Source organism: Pteropus alecto, unplaced genomic scaffold (assembly GCF_000325575.1).
Source record: "Pteropus alecto unplaced genomic scaffold, ASM32557v1 scaffold220, whole genome shotgun sequence".
NCBI lineage: Eukaryota > Metazoa > Chordata > Mammalia > Chiroptera > Pteropodidae > Pteropus > Pteropus alecto.
This window is the reverse complement of record NW_006430043.1, coordinates 2350464-2367471: the sequence shown is the minus strand read 5'-3', so window position 1 is coordinate 2367471 and position 17008 is coordinate 2350464. Positions and strand designations below refer to the sequence as shown.

The following is a 17008-nucleotide window of genomic DNA, read 5'->3' as shown; positions in this document are numbered from 1 at the left end:
AGGTGTAGAAAAAAGAGGTGTAATCCTTGCTCTCAGACAGCAGAAAGTAGAACACCCACTCCCCACACTGGAAAGCTACACGGTTACATCTAACAGATATAAGTGCCAAGAGCACAGCTCCATAGAACTGTATACACATAGTTGTTGGTGGTGTTGGGTAGTGGAGAGCAGCAGAGAAAGAGAATCTGGAACAAGATTTGGAGGGCGCATAGGCACCGGACTTGCCTGTGGGAAGAGGGAAATGTTGCTGTCCAAAGGGATGGCTTGTGTAGAGACCCCCGGGGAGGCAGGAAGCATGTTTTGCTTGGGGTTTAGAGAGCAGGTTTGCCAAGCCAGAGCAGAGGTAATCTAGAGTGGAGATTAGGGCACCCCCAGGATTATAGGCCTGCTTCCCGCTTCATACAGAAGTGAAATAAGGACTAAGGAATTGTGATTGCAGATTGACTTCATGAGTTGTGAATGGAATTGTCTTTTAATAGGATGGAACAGGAGGTCTGTTTTTCTGCTGAATCTCAGTGCATTTCACTGAATCGTGTTTTTTCCCTTTGACCTGAATGAATGACCTAGGCCCCAAAGTGTGAGGCCGGAGGTGATCCCCTAATTTTCCTTACTGTATATGTGGAGGGGAGTGGCTAGAGTAGTACTAATTAGCTGAGGGGTACATTGATGACTATCTGGAATGAATTTTCACATATCTGTAATCAGGTTAGATAACAGAAGTGCAGAAGGACATTTAATGTCAGCCCATTCCTGTGGTTACATTTAACAAAGTCCAAGACCTTTGTAGCAATCAGATTTTATGTACTACTAACTGCCCTATGGCCCACAGTACAAGTACCTTTGCCAAGAAATCAAAACATGCTAAAAGTAAATCTTGATGGTTAAAAAGTAGCAATACAAATAAGAGTAGCCTAGTATCATCAAACTTACTCTGAAGTATTTAGATTCAAATCCAAAACACATGGGAGTTGCAACAAAGAGAATTGATCTCTTCCTCCTCGCCAAGGGGCTGTCTTGGGGTGATGCTTGCCACTATTCAGAGGGCCTCTGAATCAATAAGTAGAGAAGTCATCTTTTTCTGTGCATGATCATGTTTCTTTTGCTGTTGTAGATACATGGCCCCTGAAGTACTTGATGAAACCATTAACATGAAGCACTTTGACTCCTTTAAATGTGCTGATATCTATGCCCTTGGACTTGTATATTGGGAGATTGCCCGAAGATGCAATTCTGGAGGTACCTTTCTTTTCTGCCTTCTCTTGCTCCTGCCTCCCAGTTCAGGATGCTGGATTACCGAGGGTGTTGGTGTTCTACTGCCTTCTTTCTTTTTACAACCTGTTGGATGCCTAGTGTCAGAGCACATGACACTTAGGGTTCTCATCAAAGATAAGGGAACCTTGGAGGCAGTTATGCAAAGGGTGTGTTTACTCTTTAGACCAGTTTCTAAAATAGTGTTGTACATTGCGATAACCATTTTGGAGGTTCAGTTGGCTTTTTTTTTTAACACATTGTTTTTATTGGTTTGTGGAGGTTGAGAAAGCCTGAGTGGGAATAGCACAGGACTAATACAGGAGTCTCCTTTACATAGGAGGCAGTATATGCTAACATACTGGCTCTCAAGCTACATTCCTGGGGAACATAGGGTTTCCTTGATAGGATAATAGTGGTAATTTCTCAATTTTTAGGAGAAAGCTTAATGCATAGAATTTTCTCAAAATGAGCTTTTTTCTCCTGTATTTTTTTTCTTAAATCTTCCAAAGATTTAATTCCAAATTTGCAATTGCTCATCCATGTCAGAATCCAGTGAAAGGTAGTATCAGATATAGCAGAAAACATTTTTTTTCATCAGCTTAGTACATCAGTATTTTACAATGACTTTCAAGTATTCTGCCACGTGATCAAGTTCAAGAACCCTGCCCTCAGCCATTTATCTTAGATGTAAGTGATTCCATGTCAGTGGAAGGTGAGTAAATTAAATTAATTAAAAAGAACTGGTTAGTCTTCCAGCAGAACCCTTTTCTGTATTATTGCCTTTTTCCATTTATGGTATTTTTGGAAAGACCCAACTTAGGGAGAGGGCACCCAGGTATTATTCATGGAATTATACATCTTAAATTTTGATCATTATATAAGAACAGATTTTAAAAAATCTGGTCACACAGGTCTTAAACTGAATGAGTTAATTTTTTTCTTCCTCATATCAATTATAAATTTAGGCTAAGTGTATATTAATAATGCTAACACCACTTGTTATATATAAACTTATTTAATCTTTGTTACAAACTTATACCCGGAAAGTGGGTTCTATAACTGTCACCATTTTGCAGTTGAAGAAAATTTATCACAGAGAGATTAGGTAGTTCGTCCAAGGTCACACAGCTAATGAAACTAGGATTCAAATTTTGGCAGACTGAGGCCAGAGCTTAAGCTCTTAACTACCCCTTAGATAATTACTAAGTCAGATTCTGTTTAAAAATCTCTCCTATTAGCTCAAGTTTTTCCTGGAAAAGGCCATGAGAAAGCTATACTGGATTTTTTAAATTAACTTTTTATTATGGAAAATATTTCAGTTTGGTAGGTCTAAAAGATAAGGACCTCAAAAATATACTCGTATCACACTAAAAAATGAACATTAATTCTTGATGTCATTTAACATCAGTGTTAAGAGTTCCCCAATTTTTTCCTAAATTTTTTAAAAACAGTTTGTTTGAATCAGAGTTCAAATAATGTTCATCCATTGCAGTTGATTGATGTACCTCTTAAGTCTCATAATCTGTAAGTTTCACCTCCATTTTTTTCTTCCACGGTTTTTAATTGGAGAATCCAGTCATTTGTCTTATAAAGTTTTCCTGTCTAGGTTTTGCTGATTGCCTTTTCATGGAGTTCATATGTTCTCTTGTTTCCTATAATAGTTAGATTTAAGACTAGTATATATATTCCCACCCACCCCCCAAAAAATCCTTCTGTTACAAGGTGCATAATGTTCTCTTTCTTTGTGAAGTTAACAGCCATCGATGATCATTGTCCAAATCCAAATTTATTAAGATTGAAAAATGCCAATATTATGATTCTGTCAATCTTCATGTATTAGCTAGATTTGGAAGAGAAACTTATCCTTAATTGTCTCTGGTTACCAAGATGTATAATTTAAATAAGAAAGACAGGAAAAATACTTGACTTTTATTTATTTACCATTTTTCAAAATAATGAGTTTGTTCACTGTTATCCTACAAAAGTGACTGAGGTTTTGGGGGTTTCTTTGTTGTTGATGTTGTTTAGTATCATTATGAACTGGTGGGTTTTAAATATTTTCATTGAAGTTATTAGTTAGTCTTACTGTTGCTTAAATATTCTCATCTCTGGCTAGTTGGCAGCTTTTCAAGTTAGTGCCTTTTGACTTAACCTCAGTAGTCTTTGATAGTTTTCTTGTGTTTTGGTATGAAAAAGATGTCCCTGGCTAATCTCGTGTACTTCTTGCTCTATATCCAGATCAGCCAAGCTCTCCAGAGAGCCCTAGATCCTCTTAGTGGGAAGTAGTATTTGCAGATCACAGTGTGGTGGTTCTCACTGGCTTTTGAGTAATCTCTTCCTTCTATTGGCAACTCAGGTGAACTTTTTTTTCTCCTAGGAGTCCATGAAGAATATCAGCTGCCATATTATGACTTAGTGCCCTCTGACCCTTCTATTGAGGAAATGCGAAAGGTCGTTTGCGACCAGAAGCTACGTCCCAACATCCCCAACTGGTGGCAGAGTTATGAGGTAGGAAGCTCCCCCTGCCTGGGCTGCTTTTCCATTTGCCTGATTTCTCTATCTTACTTGACAGTAGGTCCAACTCCAAGGGTACTGCCGAGTGTCACTTATGATATACCACTATGTGCTGTTACACACTAAGCCCTGAGGGGCCACAGTCCCTTGTCCTGGGCACTGTCTGGTCTCCTTTGGAATGGACAGACTAGTGGAAGAAAAAGAGTTGGTCTCCAGGCACAGATGAGAGAGGTGGGCAAGAGACAGAAACAAAAAGCGAGCAGGAGCAAATAGACCTGTCTAACTAGAAAAGTGGCTGTGGAGCCACAAGGGTGAGCCAAGCACTATGGCTGAGTGAAGAAGAAGCCTCCATGAAGGGTATAGAATAAGGGACTGGACTTAGTGAGAACATGTCTGTGAGAGAGGTGGCCTTTCTAACAACTCAGAAGAGAGGAGAGGGGAGAGAATTTGAATTTGGAAGAGATGGCAGATGAAGTGGGAAGGGGACAACATTTGGTAGAAAGAGTTGATATGAGGACTAATTTATGATACAGGTTCCTAATAAACATTGTTCTTAAAGTCTTGAGGGTTTGCCTGGCTAAGTGCATGTGGGCCTCCTTTTCCCTCAGGGCTCTGCTTTTAAGGAGTATAACCACTAGAGGGCGTTTCTGCATTGAAGAGCAAAACTACTTAGTTCACATTTTAGGTGATGCCTTCTCATTGCTTAGTAGAGCAGCACTTTCCAAAATGTTCCTGGGAATCCCCAGGTTAGGTATACTTCAGAGAGTGAGTGCGAAACTGGAAGAGCTGGTTTTACTGCCCTCCCCCACTCCCTCTTCAGTCAGTGCTGTTTACATGTTGGGATTCAACTTAGACAAATAGGTTCCACTGTTACACAGAATTTTGAAAACCACCGGCCTAGGGCAGCAATTGAGGAACTTTATAGCCCTCAACAATCAGCACAGTCCATAGGTGACCTTCCATGTCACCTCTTGGCCCTACCATAGTGGTCGCCTATGTCGTCCTGGCAATGGCAGTGTAGCGTTCTGCCCCTGACAAGATGCTTTCAGGCTTTCAGGGGCTGCTTTCCTACTTCTTCACCATGCCCCTCCCCCAATCTCTGCATACGAACCGTGGGATTACAGCCAGTGTGTGCACCTGCCAAGGTGTATCCCTGGTTCATATGCTGCTTTTTTAAAAGAACAATGAGTAAACAGTCAAACCTGACAAATGATTTTCAGATCGCAGTCTGTTGTGGATATTTCTTTCAAGATTACCCAGATGATGGGGAATGGCCGACTGTTCTTGCAGAGAGGGTCTCCCCTCTTCAGGATGCAGCTTTCTCCTTTTGCCTGCACAACCTGTCCCTTAAGGAAGGGTGCGCCAAGGGGAGAAGTATGTTGCAGAGCATTTTCCTAGGGGGAGAGGAGATTTTGATGGACTGCACTGAGAAATGAGGAAGAGCCTAGGGACCAGAAAGGCTTCCACAGGGCAGGGTCAAATTGACACCCTCTGGTCTCTGTGCAGGCGTTACGAGTGATGGGGAAGATGATGCGGGAGTGTTGGTATGCCAACGGCGCGGCCCGCCTGACTGCTCTGCGTATTAAGAAGACCCTTTCCCAGCTCAGCGTGCAGGAAGATGTGAAGATCTAACCCTGTTCCACTCCCCCTACACAACAACCCTGCGCAGCAAGGACTATACACAGAGCTGCCATGTTGAGCGTACGATGGAGGCCTACCTCTCGTTTCTGCCCAGCCCTCTGGTCAGAAGCCCTGGCCTGCAAGAGGGACAGAGCCCAGGAGACCTGCTCACTCTCACGTTGGGTTTGAGACACAGACACCTTTTATATTTACCTCCTGATGGCATGGAGACTCTGAGAGCGAATGGTATGGAGAACTCAGTGCCACAACTCAAACTGGTTGTAGCGGGAAGTCCCGCAAAACCCAGTGCATCTGGCCGATAGCCAGGAGTGGTGCCGGGGAAGCCTGGGAGGGCCCAGGCGAAGCCGAATGTTGCCAGTGCTAGGTAGCACTGAGGATTTTCCTCCAGGGAGCAACTCCAGCCCATCGAGATGGCCCAGAGGAACCAGAAGTGCAGCCCCTCTCACAGGCAGCTGTGGGCCCCGTGCTCCGCCCTCGCACGGACATCTGGAGGGACTGCCAGTGGAGGCAAAATCTGCCGCCTGTCTGTCCAGCCGTGTGTGCATGTGCCGAGGTGCGTCCTCTGTTGTGCCTGGTTCGTGCCATGCCCTTAAACGTGTGTGTGTGTGTGTGTGTGTGTGTGTATGTATGTGTGTGTATGTGTGTATGTGTGTGTCTATAGGTGCGTACTTCCCTGCTTGAGCTTTTGGTGCATGTGCAGGTCAGGGGTGTGGTTGTCATGCCGTCTCTGCGTGCTGGTGCCTCTGTTCAGTAGTGAGCAGTGTCTTGTGTCCTGGTGCCCTTCTCGGAGGTCTCCCTTTCTTCCCCCACTCCCTGGAACCCTGAGCCACGGTTGTCCTCCCTTCCCAGCAGGCTGCTCTGCCCACCTTATGTCAGCACAGCTCTCCCTCTCCATTTCAGACCGGAACCAAAGCTGGCCCAGTTGTCCATGGCAGGCGAGGCTTTTGGGTCCAAATGTGAAGGAGGGGTAGGGCGGGCAGGGAAAGCATCTTAGTGGAAGTCTCGGGTGTTGTAGTCAGTGGCAACCGTGGGAAATGAGCCAGCCCAGGGCATCAGACTCGGCAACATCAAGGAAGGCCCAAGGAATTTGAAGCCCAGATCTTGGGACTCAGATTGGAATGTCACATCTGTCTTTCACATCCCAGATTCTGGAAACAGCAGTGTATATTTTTGGTGGTAGGTTTAGGGTGGGGAAAGGAAAGGGGGGCAAAGAATGGGGAGGGAATAGGGGTGGGAGGGAGGCATCTGCATGGGTCTTTTACTGGATTATCTGATTACGGTGGAGGGAAGATATAAGGCTTGCACCCACTTCAGGGGCCCTTCTAAAGGGAACAGCCTGAGCTGAACCTGATATTTAACCTGAGTGTAGTATTTAACGATGTCTAGAAGCACGGTTGTGGGTGGTGGTTTGGTCAGCATATCTTAGGTATATAATAACTTTGAAGCCATAACTTTTAACTGGAGTGGTTTTAGGTTTTTGTTTTGTTTTGTTTTGTTTTTAATTTTATTGGGAGGGTCTGGATTTTAACTTTTTTTAATATTAAGTTTTTATAAAAGGAAAACCATCTCTATGTGATGATTACCTCTCAATCTATTTGTTTTTAAAGAAATCCCTACAAAAATAACCACACACACACAAAAATGCTTCAATCATACGCACATAGCTCAATCACACTGGAAATGTCTGTCCTTATACCTGAGCCTGTTCCCACCCAGCAGTGAGAGTTCCTCCTTGCCCCGGGAGTTAGTCTCTCTTGAGCTTTGTCCCCCGACCCTGCCTATTCTATAAGCGGTTTTTGTGCTGGGGCCCCAGCTTTTTGTGCATTGTCCAGCTGGTTGCACCTTCTCCTCCCCCAGGCATTTATTCAACAAATGTTTGTTGAGTGCCTGCTGGGTGCCCGGCGTCGCGCCAGGCACTGCCAGTGCAGCTGTGAACAAGACAGGCTTGGGTCCTACTCTTGGAGCACTGAAGAAGGAGCTGATCCAAGTTAGTGGATGCCTGTTTTGAAACCAGAAGTTTTCATACAGTAGTTGGTTCTGAGAGCCTTTTGAGCCTGGAATGATTGCTCTTATAGAAGACCACCAAGGAGCAAGGATGCCCCTCCTACACACCAAAGAGACCGGTGGTGGGCATGAGAGCCCAATCACTGCATTCATTCTGAGCCCCCTCCTGCCCCCAGGGGAGCATGTTATGGATGCAGCCTCAGAGCACCCCTGCCTCCAGCCCAGCGATTCTCTGCCAAAGCTTGTGGAGGAGGGGGAGAGCCCTCTCCCTGCTTACATGTTTCCCCTATGCCCTGGCCTTCCTATTTATTTTCCTGATGTATTGCCTCTTTCCTTGTGTTAAAGGAGATCTTCCCCTAACCTTTTGGGCCAATTTACTGGCTACTGATTACTTTCCCTTGAATACCAATTGTCATCAGGGGGACCTTCTTTCTCCACCCCTGTGGACCCCCCACCTCTCCACCCTGCAGCAGAACCTGGCGGGTTCTAGGTGGTAACAGGAATTAGACTCCTGTGTCCCTTTCACAACCAGCCTCTGGGATCTGCCAACACTCCTCAACCCAGGGATTCCCAAGCCACTAGCCACTCCCCAGGTGGCCCTCCTGTCCTCACCACGGACAAGTCCAGCTCCTCCAGGGGAAGACTGAGCAGTTTTTTGGGAAGCTCTCACCTTCACCCCCACCACTCAACACCAGGAGTTAGAGAGTTGGGGAGAAACTACAGCCTGAAGCGTGCTGTTTGGCCCTGAGGCCAACCCTGATCCTTAGGGCTACCTGCACCTCTGGATTCACAGACCAAGTCCAAGCCCGTTCTTATTGTCGCCATCAAGGCCCCCGAACGGCATTCTCGGTACTTCTGTTTGTTTTTGTACATTTTATTAGAAAGGACTGTAAAATAGCCACTTAGACACTTTACCTCTTCAGTATGCAAATGTAAATAAGTTGTAATATAGGAAATCTTTTGTTTTAATATAAGAATGAGCCTGTCCAATTTCTGCTGTACATTATTAAAGTTTTATTCACAGAGCTGTTCTGGTGCTGTCTCTTTTCCATCTGTGGACTGCCCCCAGCTGTTGTCAGGGGGAGTTGGGCACAGGCAGATGTTCTAAGGTAGTGTTTCTACCCTCCCACCTGCTGGGGTGTGTTGTCAACACGCAGCAGGTCACATCAGAAGAGGGGCTGATCTGCTCAAGTTGGGTCTCCGACTGTTCCTCTGTGTTTCGTAGAGGAGGGCCTGGCATGTGAGAGGGATCAGAAGACACTGAATACCTTTTCTTGGGCTTTGTTTTGTCTTTTAGCATTGTTCTCTTTATACAAAAGAGGGTCTTGATCCTGCTTAGTCACAAATCACTTGGTCTTAAGGGCAGCCTAACTATCCAGGTTTTTGCTTGCCTCGATTTTTGCTTCCTCCTATGTCAGAGTATAAATGTGAATTTGGGCATGCTTAGGTGACTTTGATATGAGAGTCTCCAGTGGGTCCTCTGGTATTTTCATTGTGGGGGGTAGCTGCGAATGCCTCTCAATCTCAAAGCTGAGGGAACTGGGATAAAAGTCCTAGAATCTTAGAATCTTGTGTTTAGATGGGACCCTAGAGGTCGCCTAATCTACCACCCACGAGGCACTTGACTCCACGCAGGATTCCTGCCACAAGGTTGCAGGCCTGTGCTGCGACACTCAAGACTACAAACTTCCACCTGCTGGCCCTCTGCTCTGTAGAAAGCTCCTATGGAGAACCAGGCAACCTCCATGTGACTTCTATCCACAGGCGATTCAGAGCGCTTTCTCTCTTCCATATAAGGTCCCTTAAAATACTTGAAGGCAGCTGTCATGTTATCATGGATCTGGCAAAGCTTAGAGTTTCTTCAGTTAATATTAGCAAATACCAAAAACTTACCGTGGGCTAAAGCAATGTGCCAAAATTTGCTTTACGTATTTTAACTTTTAATCCTAAAACAGCGTATGAGGTGGGCATTACCATCCTCTCTTTATGGATTAGGAAATTGAGGGTTTGAGAAGTCAAGTAAGTTGCTAATAAATCAAATAAATGTAGCTCAAGAGTGGAAAAGACCTTGGGTTTGGGATGTCTGCTTACAGACTGTGGGTCTTTAGCCTGTGTCCAGTCTCTATGGTTCCGCATACTTCCCGCATGCTGGTCGCTCTCTGCTTGAAGATTACTAACAGTGTTTCACCTTTGTAAGGCCCATGACAGGATACTTGAATTCATCTAAATGGTGTTATCACTTGGGTTTTTGTTTCACACATTTTAAATTTCTGTCACCCTAGGCCGTGTCTTCTGATCTCTGCAGTCTGGAAGACACTTGCTAAATACCGCCAAAACAAAATTAAGAGAGAGAGTAACAGTGTTCAAGAGACACTCAGGAACATATGACGGATGCAGGATGAAGGTGGCAGGAGGGGAGAAGTCTTTGGATCAAGGCAAGAATGGTGTGTTAGGGTTCTCCAGAGAAAGAGAACCAATAAGATGGGTGGATAGAGACATATTTTAAGGAACTGACTCAATTGTGGGGGCTGGCAAGTAGAAATCAGGCTGACAAGCTAGAGAGCCAGGGAAGAACTGATGTTGCATCTTGTGTCTGAAGGCAGTCTGGAGGTGGAATTCCTTCTTCCTCAGGGGACCTCAGTCTTTTAAAGCTTTCACCTGATTGGATGAAGCCAGCCCATCCACATTAGGGAGGATAATCTGCTTTCCTCAAACTCTGCTCATTTAAATGTTAATCACATCTAAAACATACCTTCACAGCAACCTCCAGATTGGTGTTTGACCAAACAACTGGCACCATACCCAGCTGAAAGTTGGTGGGCATCCCATGGTCAGGGTGGATGGGATTTAAGGACTGTGGCATATAGACCTGGGTCTGTCAGGGAATGCTCCTTGGAAGCCAAGGACAGGGGCTAATGGGGTAGGAAGATTTAAGAAACAATTGGAAAGACTAGGCTCTAAATAGATTATTATTCAATAATAAGTGTTTATTGAGTAACCTTAGTGTGTAAAGCAGTAGGCAGAACACAAAGTTGAACAATCTGGTCCCTGCTCTTCAGAACAGAGAGGACAATAAGTCAGAGTTTGGCAAGTCCCATTACAGAGCAATACATAACATGTCATGGAAGCACAGATGAGGTGCCTAGGGAAATAAAGGATGGGTCCCTGCCCTCCAGGGGTTCCCTAGCTGGTGGAATGGACTAGTAAAGAGATAACTACAATGGATTGAGAAAGGTGCTATGAGAGGGGTAGACACAGAATGCCCTGGGAACACAGCACAGACAGGAGGTTGGGATCAAGACAGGTGATATCTATTTTGGAGTAGCCATTGGCCTGCTGATTGGGGAGAGGAGCGGGTTTTAGTTAAAAAGAATGTGCCACCATTCAGGAACCACAGATATTCAGTATGGCTAAAGCAAGGGAGCCAGGGGTGCAATGAGGGAGTCTGTCGGAGCTGTCACGTGCTGAGAAGGCAAGGCTTCATCCTGGGGGCCACCAATGCCATCAGTTCCCCGTGACAGCTAACCCAGATGGTGCTCATCTAACAGTCATTTTTCCTCTTGAGTCTGGACTTGGTCCCCAAAATTTTCTCAACAGCATGTTTATGTGGATGGAGTTGTCCCATAAAACCTTTTTGTCATTCCTGATGTAGGGAATAGTCCATTTAAAGCAGGGTTTTAAGCAGGGGAGAGATGTGATCCTGTGAATTTGGGGATCATCACAGTGCTCACGTTAGGAGGCAATTGCAATGGTGGTAGTAGGAGCAGCTAGAAGAAAGGGAGAGACAGTTGGTGGAATGCACAGGTTTGGGGTGTGAGCAAATGCAAACGGTGAGGGAATTTAGAGGGGAGCTGACCAATTTGGAGTAAACGGGAGAATGTTAGCCCTGTGTACAACGCTGGCCCCTCCCCTGGGAGAGGGAACCAAGGATGAACCACTAGAGCAGCTGTGTTTGCTGAGAGGGTGGAGATCTGGGGAGTCTAGGGCCCTAAGAGCTTTCATTTTTCTGTCCTAGCTATCTGTACCTGTTCTGAAATGAGGCAGGGTGAAGTAATTCATACCCTCTGTCTTAGGAGTGGTGCGTGGATGCTGTAAGGAAAGGTGGAGAGGTAATCCTCCCTTCCTTCTGCCAGTCTAACATGTTCTAGCTGAAGACACCTTGCCACCCCAAGAGACAAGATAATCCCTGGCCTCTAGGTGGGACTAGACTCAGAGGCCACCCATATGAAACACAAATAAACTGCCATATCTGCCTTGCTCCTACTCCCAGACCCCCTAGAATCAAGTCTTTGGGCTGTAATGGATTCCCCCTGCTGCTGGGCTCCTGCGGGCCCAAGTACCACACACAGACACTATCCCATGGAAACTATTGAGCAATAGGAGCCATTAAGAAAAACAACCACTCCCTGCCTGTCAGCTGCCCACCGGCTGTCCATGCCTCCCTCAGTGTCATGCAACTGAGGGCCCAACCCCTCATTCCTGACCAGAGAGCCAGCTGAGTCCCAGGCCCTCTCCCTCTCACCTCCCCCTGCAATACCCAGAGAGGAGCCTGGGTGGCAGACTAGTCATTCCTTCCAGTTCTGGGATAAAGATTACTATGCTAGAGTTCTGACATTGAATGAGATTCCAGAGGGTCCTGAGCTTCTGGAACTCTCTCCCCCAGTACCCCAACTTCCTTAGAGCTTGACGAGGTCGATAGAGGTGAGATCCAGCTCTCTCCCATTTCTTCCATGAGAGACTGCTAAATGTTAGGTATCTGTGCAAGGGCTTGTGCCAAAGAGAAGAGGACTTACTTTGGCCTGGTCCATTATCTGAGCCCCTGCTGTCTGTGCCTTCAGCACCGGCCAAGCCCTATTCTGAGAGCTGGGAGCCAGGGCAGCTGAGGCGAAAGGAAGCCAAACCTGGGGAGCTCATTCTGAAAGGCAGAGACTTGCTCTCAGGAATAAGGTACAGGCTGAGTGTAGATGTATAAGGAGCCAGAGCCATTGGGCTTTTGCAAGGAGGCTTCCCAGAGGGAGGAGAAAGGAGGGAGAGGTCTCCCAGTATGAGGTTGCTGGCAACATGCAGCATGCTCCCTCTACCTTCCTGAGCTTTAAGGAACTGCAGAAGATAGGATGAGGAAAACAGAAGCTAGACGAAATTCAGTCTTAGGAGGAAGTCATGGAAGGGGTTGGAAAAGGCAAAGCTTTAGGGGCCTCATGTACTGTCTGCTGTGTGGAGGTCACAGCACTGAGGCAGCCCACCTGTCTGCCCTCCTGATGAATTTCACCTTCAGCAGGGCAGCACTGGCTGAGATCCGAACACAACCTCCTAACTGTGACACGTGTGCGATTCCAGAACCCAGTGATTAAAGGAGAGCTTGGCGTCGAGGGCACACAGACCCTCTGGGATAGGAGAGGAGTTGTGGGAGATCTGTAAACCAGCTGGGATTCCAGGTAGAGTCCAGCACCAGCCGTTCAATCTGGTTTGAAAATTTTCCACCAAGAGACTCATAACCACCAGAGGGCATCACCATCCCATGGCATCCTGGGCTCCCCAACATCTTCCTGGAGAAATTGGGGAGAGCAGGAGGAGGAATCAGGCACGGGTCTCTGGGCTCTCAGGGGAGCTACCTGCAGCTGAATTCAACAGTTTCTGGAGTCAGGAAACCTGGGATCTAGTGGGTTCTAGTTCCTATTCTGCCACCATCTTTCCCTTCCTGGCTTCAGTTTGCCTCCTCCGTTAAATGAGGGCTTGGACTACAAGGTAACCTTCCGGACCACAAGGCCCTTTCCAACTCTGAAATTCCAGTAATTGGGGAAATCATGCAGTGAGCCTGACAGAAATTGCATCTCTTGGGCCCACCCTTACTCTGGGGCTCTCTGCTTGGCAGCAGGAAGAAACTTGTGTGACCCTCATTTCTCTGGTAGAGGCAGGGAGGCAGACTGACCTGTATACTGGGGGCAAGTCTGCCTCCACTTCAGCCCGAAGGAGGAATGTCTCAACACAGGCGCTGTGACACCCATGGCATCCACTTCTCCAGGTTTCAGGCAAGGAGACGTCAGGTAGCCCTCTGGGATAGGTAGGGTGGTGGTCCTTCCCAGAAGAGGTCGTGCAAGATGCTCTTCTGTGGGTTCCTTCAGGGATCAGCTCGGGAGTGAAGAGGATAGAAACCAGTGCGTCTCCTGCCTTCGCTCGCCTCCCCACCCCCACCCCACCCCAGCACAGATGCTGTCTGTCGGGAGCAGGCAGCAGACGGTCCAGGGGTCCATCTGTGCTAATGCTTCACAATAGAGTCCCATGTTTCCCCACCCGACACCCCCTCGGCCCTTCAGCTGATGGCCACTTGGTGGTGCCAAGGGGAGAAGTGGGAGGAGGGAGAGAAAAGCACTGAGGGAATTAGCTCTTCTCTCCCAACAGTCCCCAATCCACCCCCTGCCCCCACCCAACAAAGCATCCTGCCATCTGGACTTGTATAATCACTGAGGGGTGGAGAAGCACCCCCTCCCACCCACACCTCCTGTAGGGCTAGAGCCCTGGGGGACTGGGGGTGGGGAAGAGACAAACAGAAAATCAAGGAGACAAGGAAGCAAGGGAACAGAGAGACCAGTGAATGAGATAGACAGGAGACAGAAAGCCTTTCCTGGTTGCCCCAAGTGGATGTGACCACCTGCCCCTCTGTACTCTTCATGCCAGGTGTCTAATACAGCACATGTACATATACTACGCCCTACCAGACCAAGAGCCTCGAACCCCAGTGCCTAGCCAGAACCTGGCACAGAGCAGGGCTTAAATGCGGTTGAATGAAGAACTGAAGAAGACATCATCATGCTGTTAGATTGCAGGCTCTGGAACCAGGCTGCCTGGGTTTGAATCTCAGTTCTGCCACTGAGTAGCCTAGAGCAAGTTACTTAACTTCTCTGGGCCCCAATTTCCTCATCTGTAAGGGATGATAATGATACCTATTTCATACTGTTATGAGGACCAAACGAGTTAATTAGTGTATGTAAATGTGCGCACAGAACAGTGTGCACAGCACATGGTAAATGCTCAATGAATGTTAGCTATAAAGGCATAACAGATTTGGGAAGATGGGAGGAGGGGACAGTTGGGAACAGTGCATCCCACGCCTCTGTTTAGTGGCTGATGTCGGGACTTGGAGCCCTCAGTTGTGGTGCTGACGTCCTGTGGTGGCTAGCCACTCTTCAGACACATGGCCTGGCCTTCCACTTCCTCCTCTCACTTCTTATTCAGGCACCATTGATGACAGACTCCAGCTGGGCCTTCCCCACCTCTCTCATGGCCTGGCAGCCACAGTAACACAGCCTTAGGGATGGGCCCTAACACAGGGTCAAAGAATGGCTGAGCACACCCCCCAACCCTGAGCACCTTCTCAGCTCAGGTATATCCCCTTCTCCATGAGTCGACCCCATGGTAAGAATCTGTCTTCTGGGAAAGGGGTTATCTGACCTCCAATATCAGGAGCTGAGGAGAGGGTTTTCGCAGAGGGACCACTCCTGCCCCTCCGAGGGGAAAGGCCAGTAAACCCACTGCCTTCTGGGTTTCCGCCACTTCCCTTTCCCCTTGACTTGGGAAGAAGAGGCAGCCTTTTTCACCTCTGCTAGGGTAGCTGTATAAAGGGGAAATCCTGGGCCCTCTCAGTCCCTGGGGGCTTCTGCACATTCAGTTCAGGGGCATCTCTTCCCTCCAGGGGCCTCCTCCTCCCCCTGCACTGCCCCGCTGCCTCTCCTCTCTTGCATAAAGTCTCCTGCAGCCCCCAGAATCTCCTAGAATCTTCCCCTGGGTCTCCAAACCTGCCTGTAATGACCTGTTCCTCTGCCACCAGATGCCAACACGAGTCTCCAAAGCTGTCCATTACCAAAATTCCAAATCTCGCGCACAAGCCCCTTCACAGACACTACCCCCCACCCTACACCCGCGCCCCAGCCCCAGATATCACGGAGACCCCCCGCCCCGCCCCCGGCACCGTCCAGGGATGCCTCCTCCGCCGCTAGGTTTTTCCTTCCTGGAGCGCTGGGTCCCTGAGGCTTTCCCCAGCCTGGTTCGGCGGGTAGCAACCCTCTGGGGGTGGGGCCTGTCGCTTTGGGGGCGGGGCCCCCGGGAGGCCGCTCCCCTCTTGCCCTCCCGGGTCCGCCCAGCTCTTCGATTCTATAAAAGGAGGCGACCCGCCACCCGCCCGGCTGGCATCCCCGAGCCACTGCCAGTCCCTCCGCGCGGAGCAGCTATCGCCGCCTTCGAGGGGCGCCAGAGCCATGACCCTCCGCCGACTCAGGAAGCTGCAGCAGAAGGAGGAGGCGGCGGCCGCCCGGGACCCCGCTACCCGGGCTCCCGACTCGGAAGTCGCTCCGGCAGGGACCCCGGCCTGGGGTCCCCCTGCCGCTGCCGCCAGCCCTGGGCCCCCCGGGGACGAGCTGTACGCGGCGCTGGAGGACTATCACCCCGCTGAGCTGTATCGCGCGCTTGCCGTGTCCGGGGGCACCCTGCCTCGCCGAAAGGTGAGTACCCCACTCTCCAAATCCCGCGGCGCCCACTCTCGGTACCCTGGTGCCCCTTTCTCCAGACCCGCTCAACCCTGCAACATCTCCGACCTGTGCCTGCGGACTCCCAATATCCCCCGCTGACCCCTACAACATTCTACTCGGAGTCCACCGAATCCCCCTCGTTCTTCCCCAGCCCACTGATCTCCATGGCCACGTTCAGAAACCTGCTGAGTGCCCTCGGCCCTCTCCTCGGAAGGCGGCAGCCTCCTGCACCCGGGGCCATCCCCCACCTCCACGCTACCCAAGTCTTGGGGCTCTCACTCCGCTCCCCACACGCCGCAGCCCCATCCTGCTCCTCTCCCTCCTGACCCCTCAGCGCCCTCTTCTCCTCCTCGCCCATCTGGCCGGCAGCCCCCGCGCCCCGCCTCCCTGTGCCCAGGTGTCTTGAGGGTCCCAGGATTCCTCGCTCGGGCTCTTCCAGTTGGAGCCGGGAGGCGAAGGGCTGGGGTTTCGCCGCTTGCCCAGACCACTGGAAGGTCCGAGCGCCTAGGGTGGAGAGGGAAGGCGGTGGACGCTCCGCATTGGAGAGATCGCTCGCCCCCCTGAGGGGACACTTGGATGCCTGGGCTGGGGGCCTGCCTCCTTGCCCTGCGTCTGAGGTACGAAGTGCGAGGCCACCGCTCCCTAAACTTTAGCCGCGACCGGACGCAGTGGGAGGGGTCGCAAGGCGCCCGTAGGGCAGGAAGGATGCGGGCCGCGCCCGCCCTCTGAGTCTCCCCTTCCTCCAAGGGCTCTTCCTCTGGCTCGAGGGAGATCCGAGCTCTCAGAAGGGGGAACGCAAGACCTAGGTTAAAGAGAGGGGGGCTGGTGGCCTTTCCTCACTCAGCCCTCTCCTCCTCCCCTGGCCCTTGGCTCCCCCCCACACAATGAACAGCTTGTTGAGAATTTGCATTTTATGAAAATAGGTTGGAAAGACAAAGGGGTCTCTCTCTCTCTCTATGCTGCCCGGTCCCATTTGGGAGCTGTCCCCACCCCTAAGGCCAATCTTTGGTTCTAGAGAAAGAGGGTTCCCTTCTCTTCCCAGCCTTGGGGCAGTCTGGGGTGAGGGTGGGGGCGGG

At 49.3% G+C, this 17008-nt stretch overlaps 2 protein-coding genes across 4 annotated transcripts in view; both read left to right on the top strand.

The window, feature by feature from the left end:
- Positions 1 to 8436, top strand: part of ACVR1B (activin A receptor type 1B) — a 29632-nt gene extending 21196 nt beyond the window's left edge. For all 3 annotated transcript variants that reach the window (XM_015588630.2, XM_006904577.3, XM_015588637.2), the window contains 3 exons: positions 1112 to 1236; positions 3629 to 3759; positions 5272 to 8436. In XM_015588630.2, coding sequence (XP_015444116.1) covers positions 1112 to 1236; positions 3629 to 3759; positions 5272 to 5397 — 382 coding nt within the window. In that variant the 3' untranslated portion in view covers positions 5398 to 8436. The remainder of the gene's footprint in view (positions 1 to 1111; positions 1237 to 3628; positions 3760 to 5271) is intronic.
- A 7168-nt stretch (positions 8437 to 15604) lies between these two features.
- The window catches only part of GRASP (general receptor for phosphoinositides 1 associated scaffold protein), a 6884-nt gene continuing 5480 nt past the window's right edge, over positions 15605 to 17008 (top strand). The window contains exon 1 of the mRNA XM_006904576.3: positions 15605 to 15905. Within this exon, the coding sequence (XP_006904638.1) occupies positions 15663 to 15905 (243 nt within the window). The 5' untranslated portion in view covers positions 15605 to 15662. The remainder of the gene's footprint in view (positions 15906 to 17008) is intronic.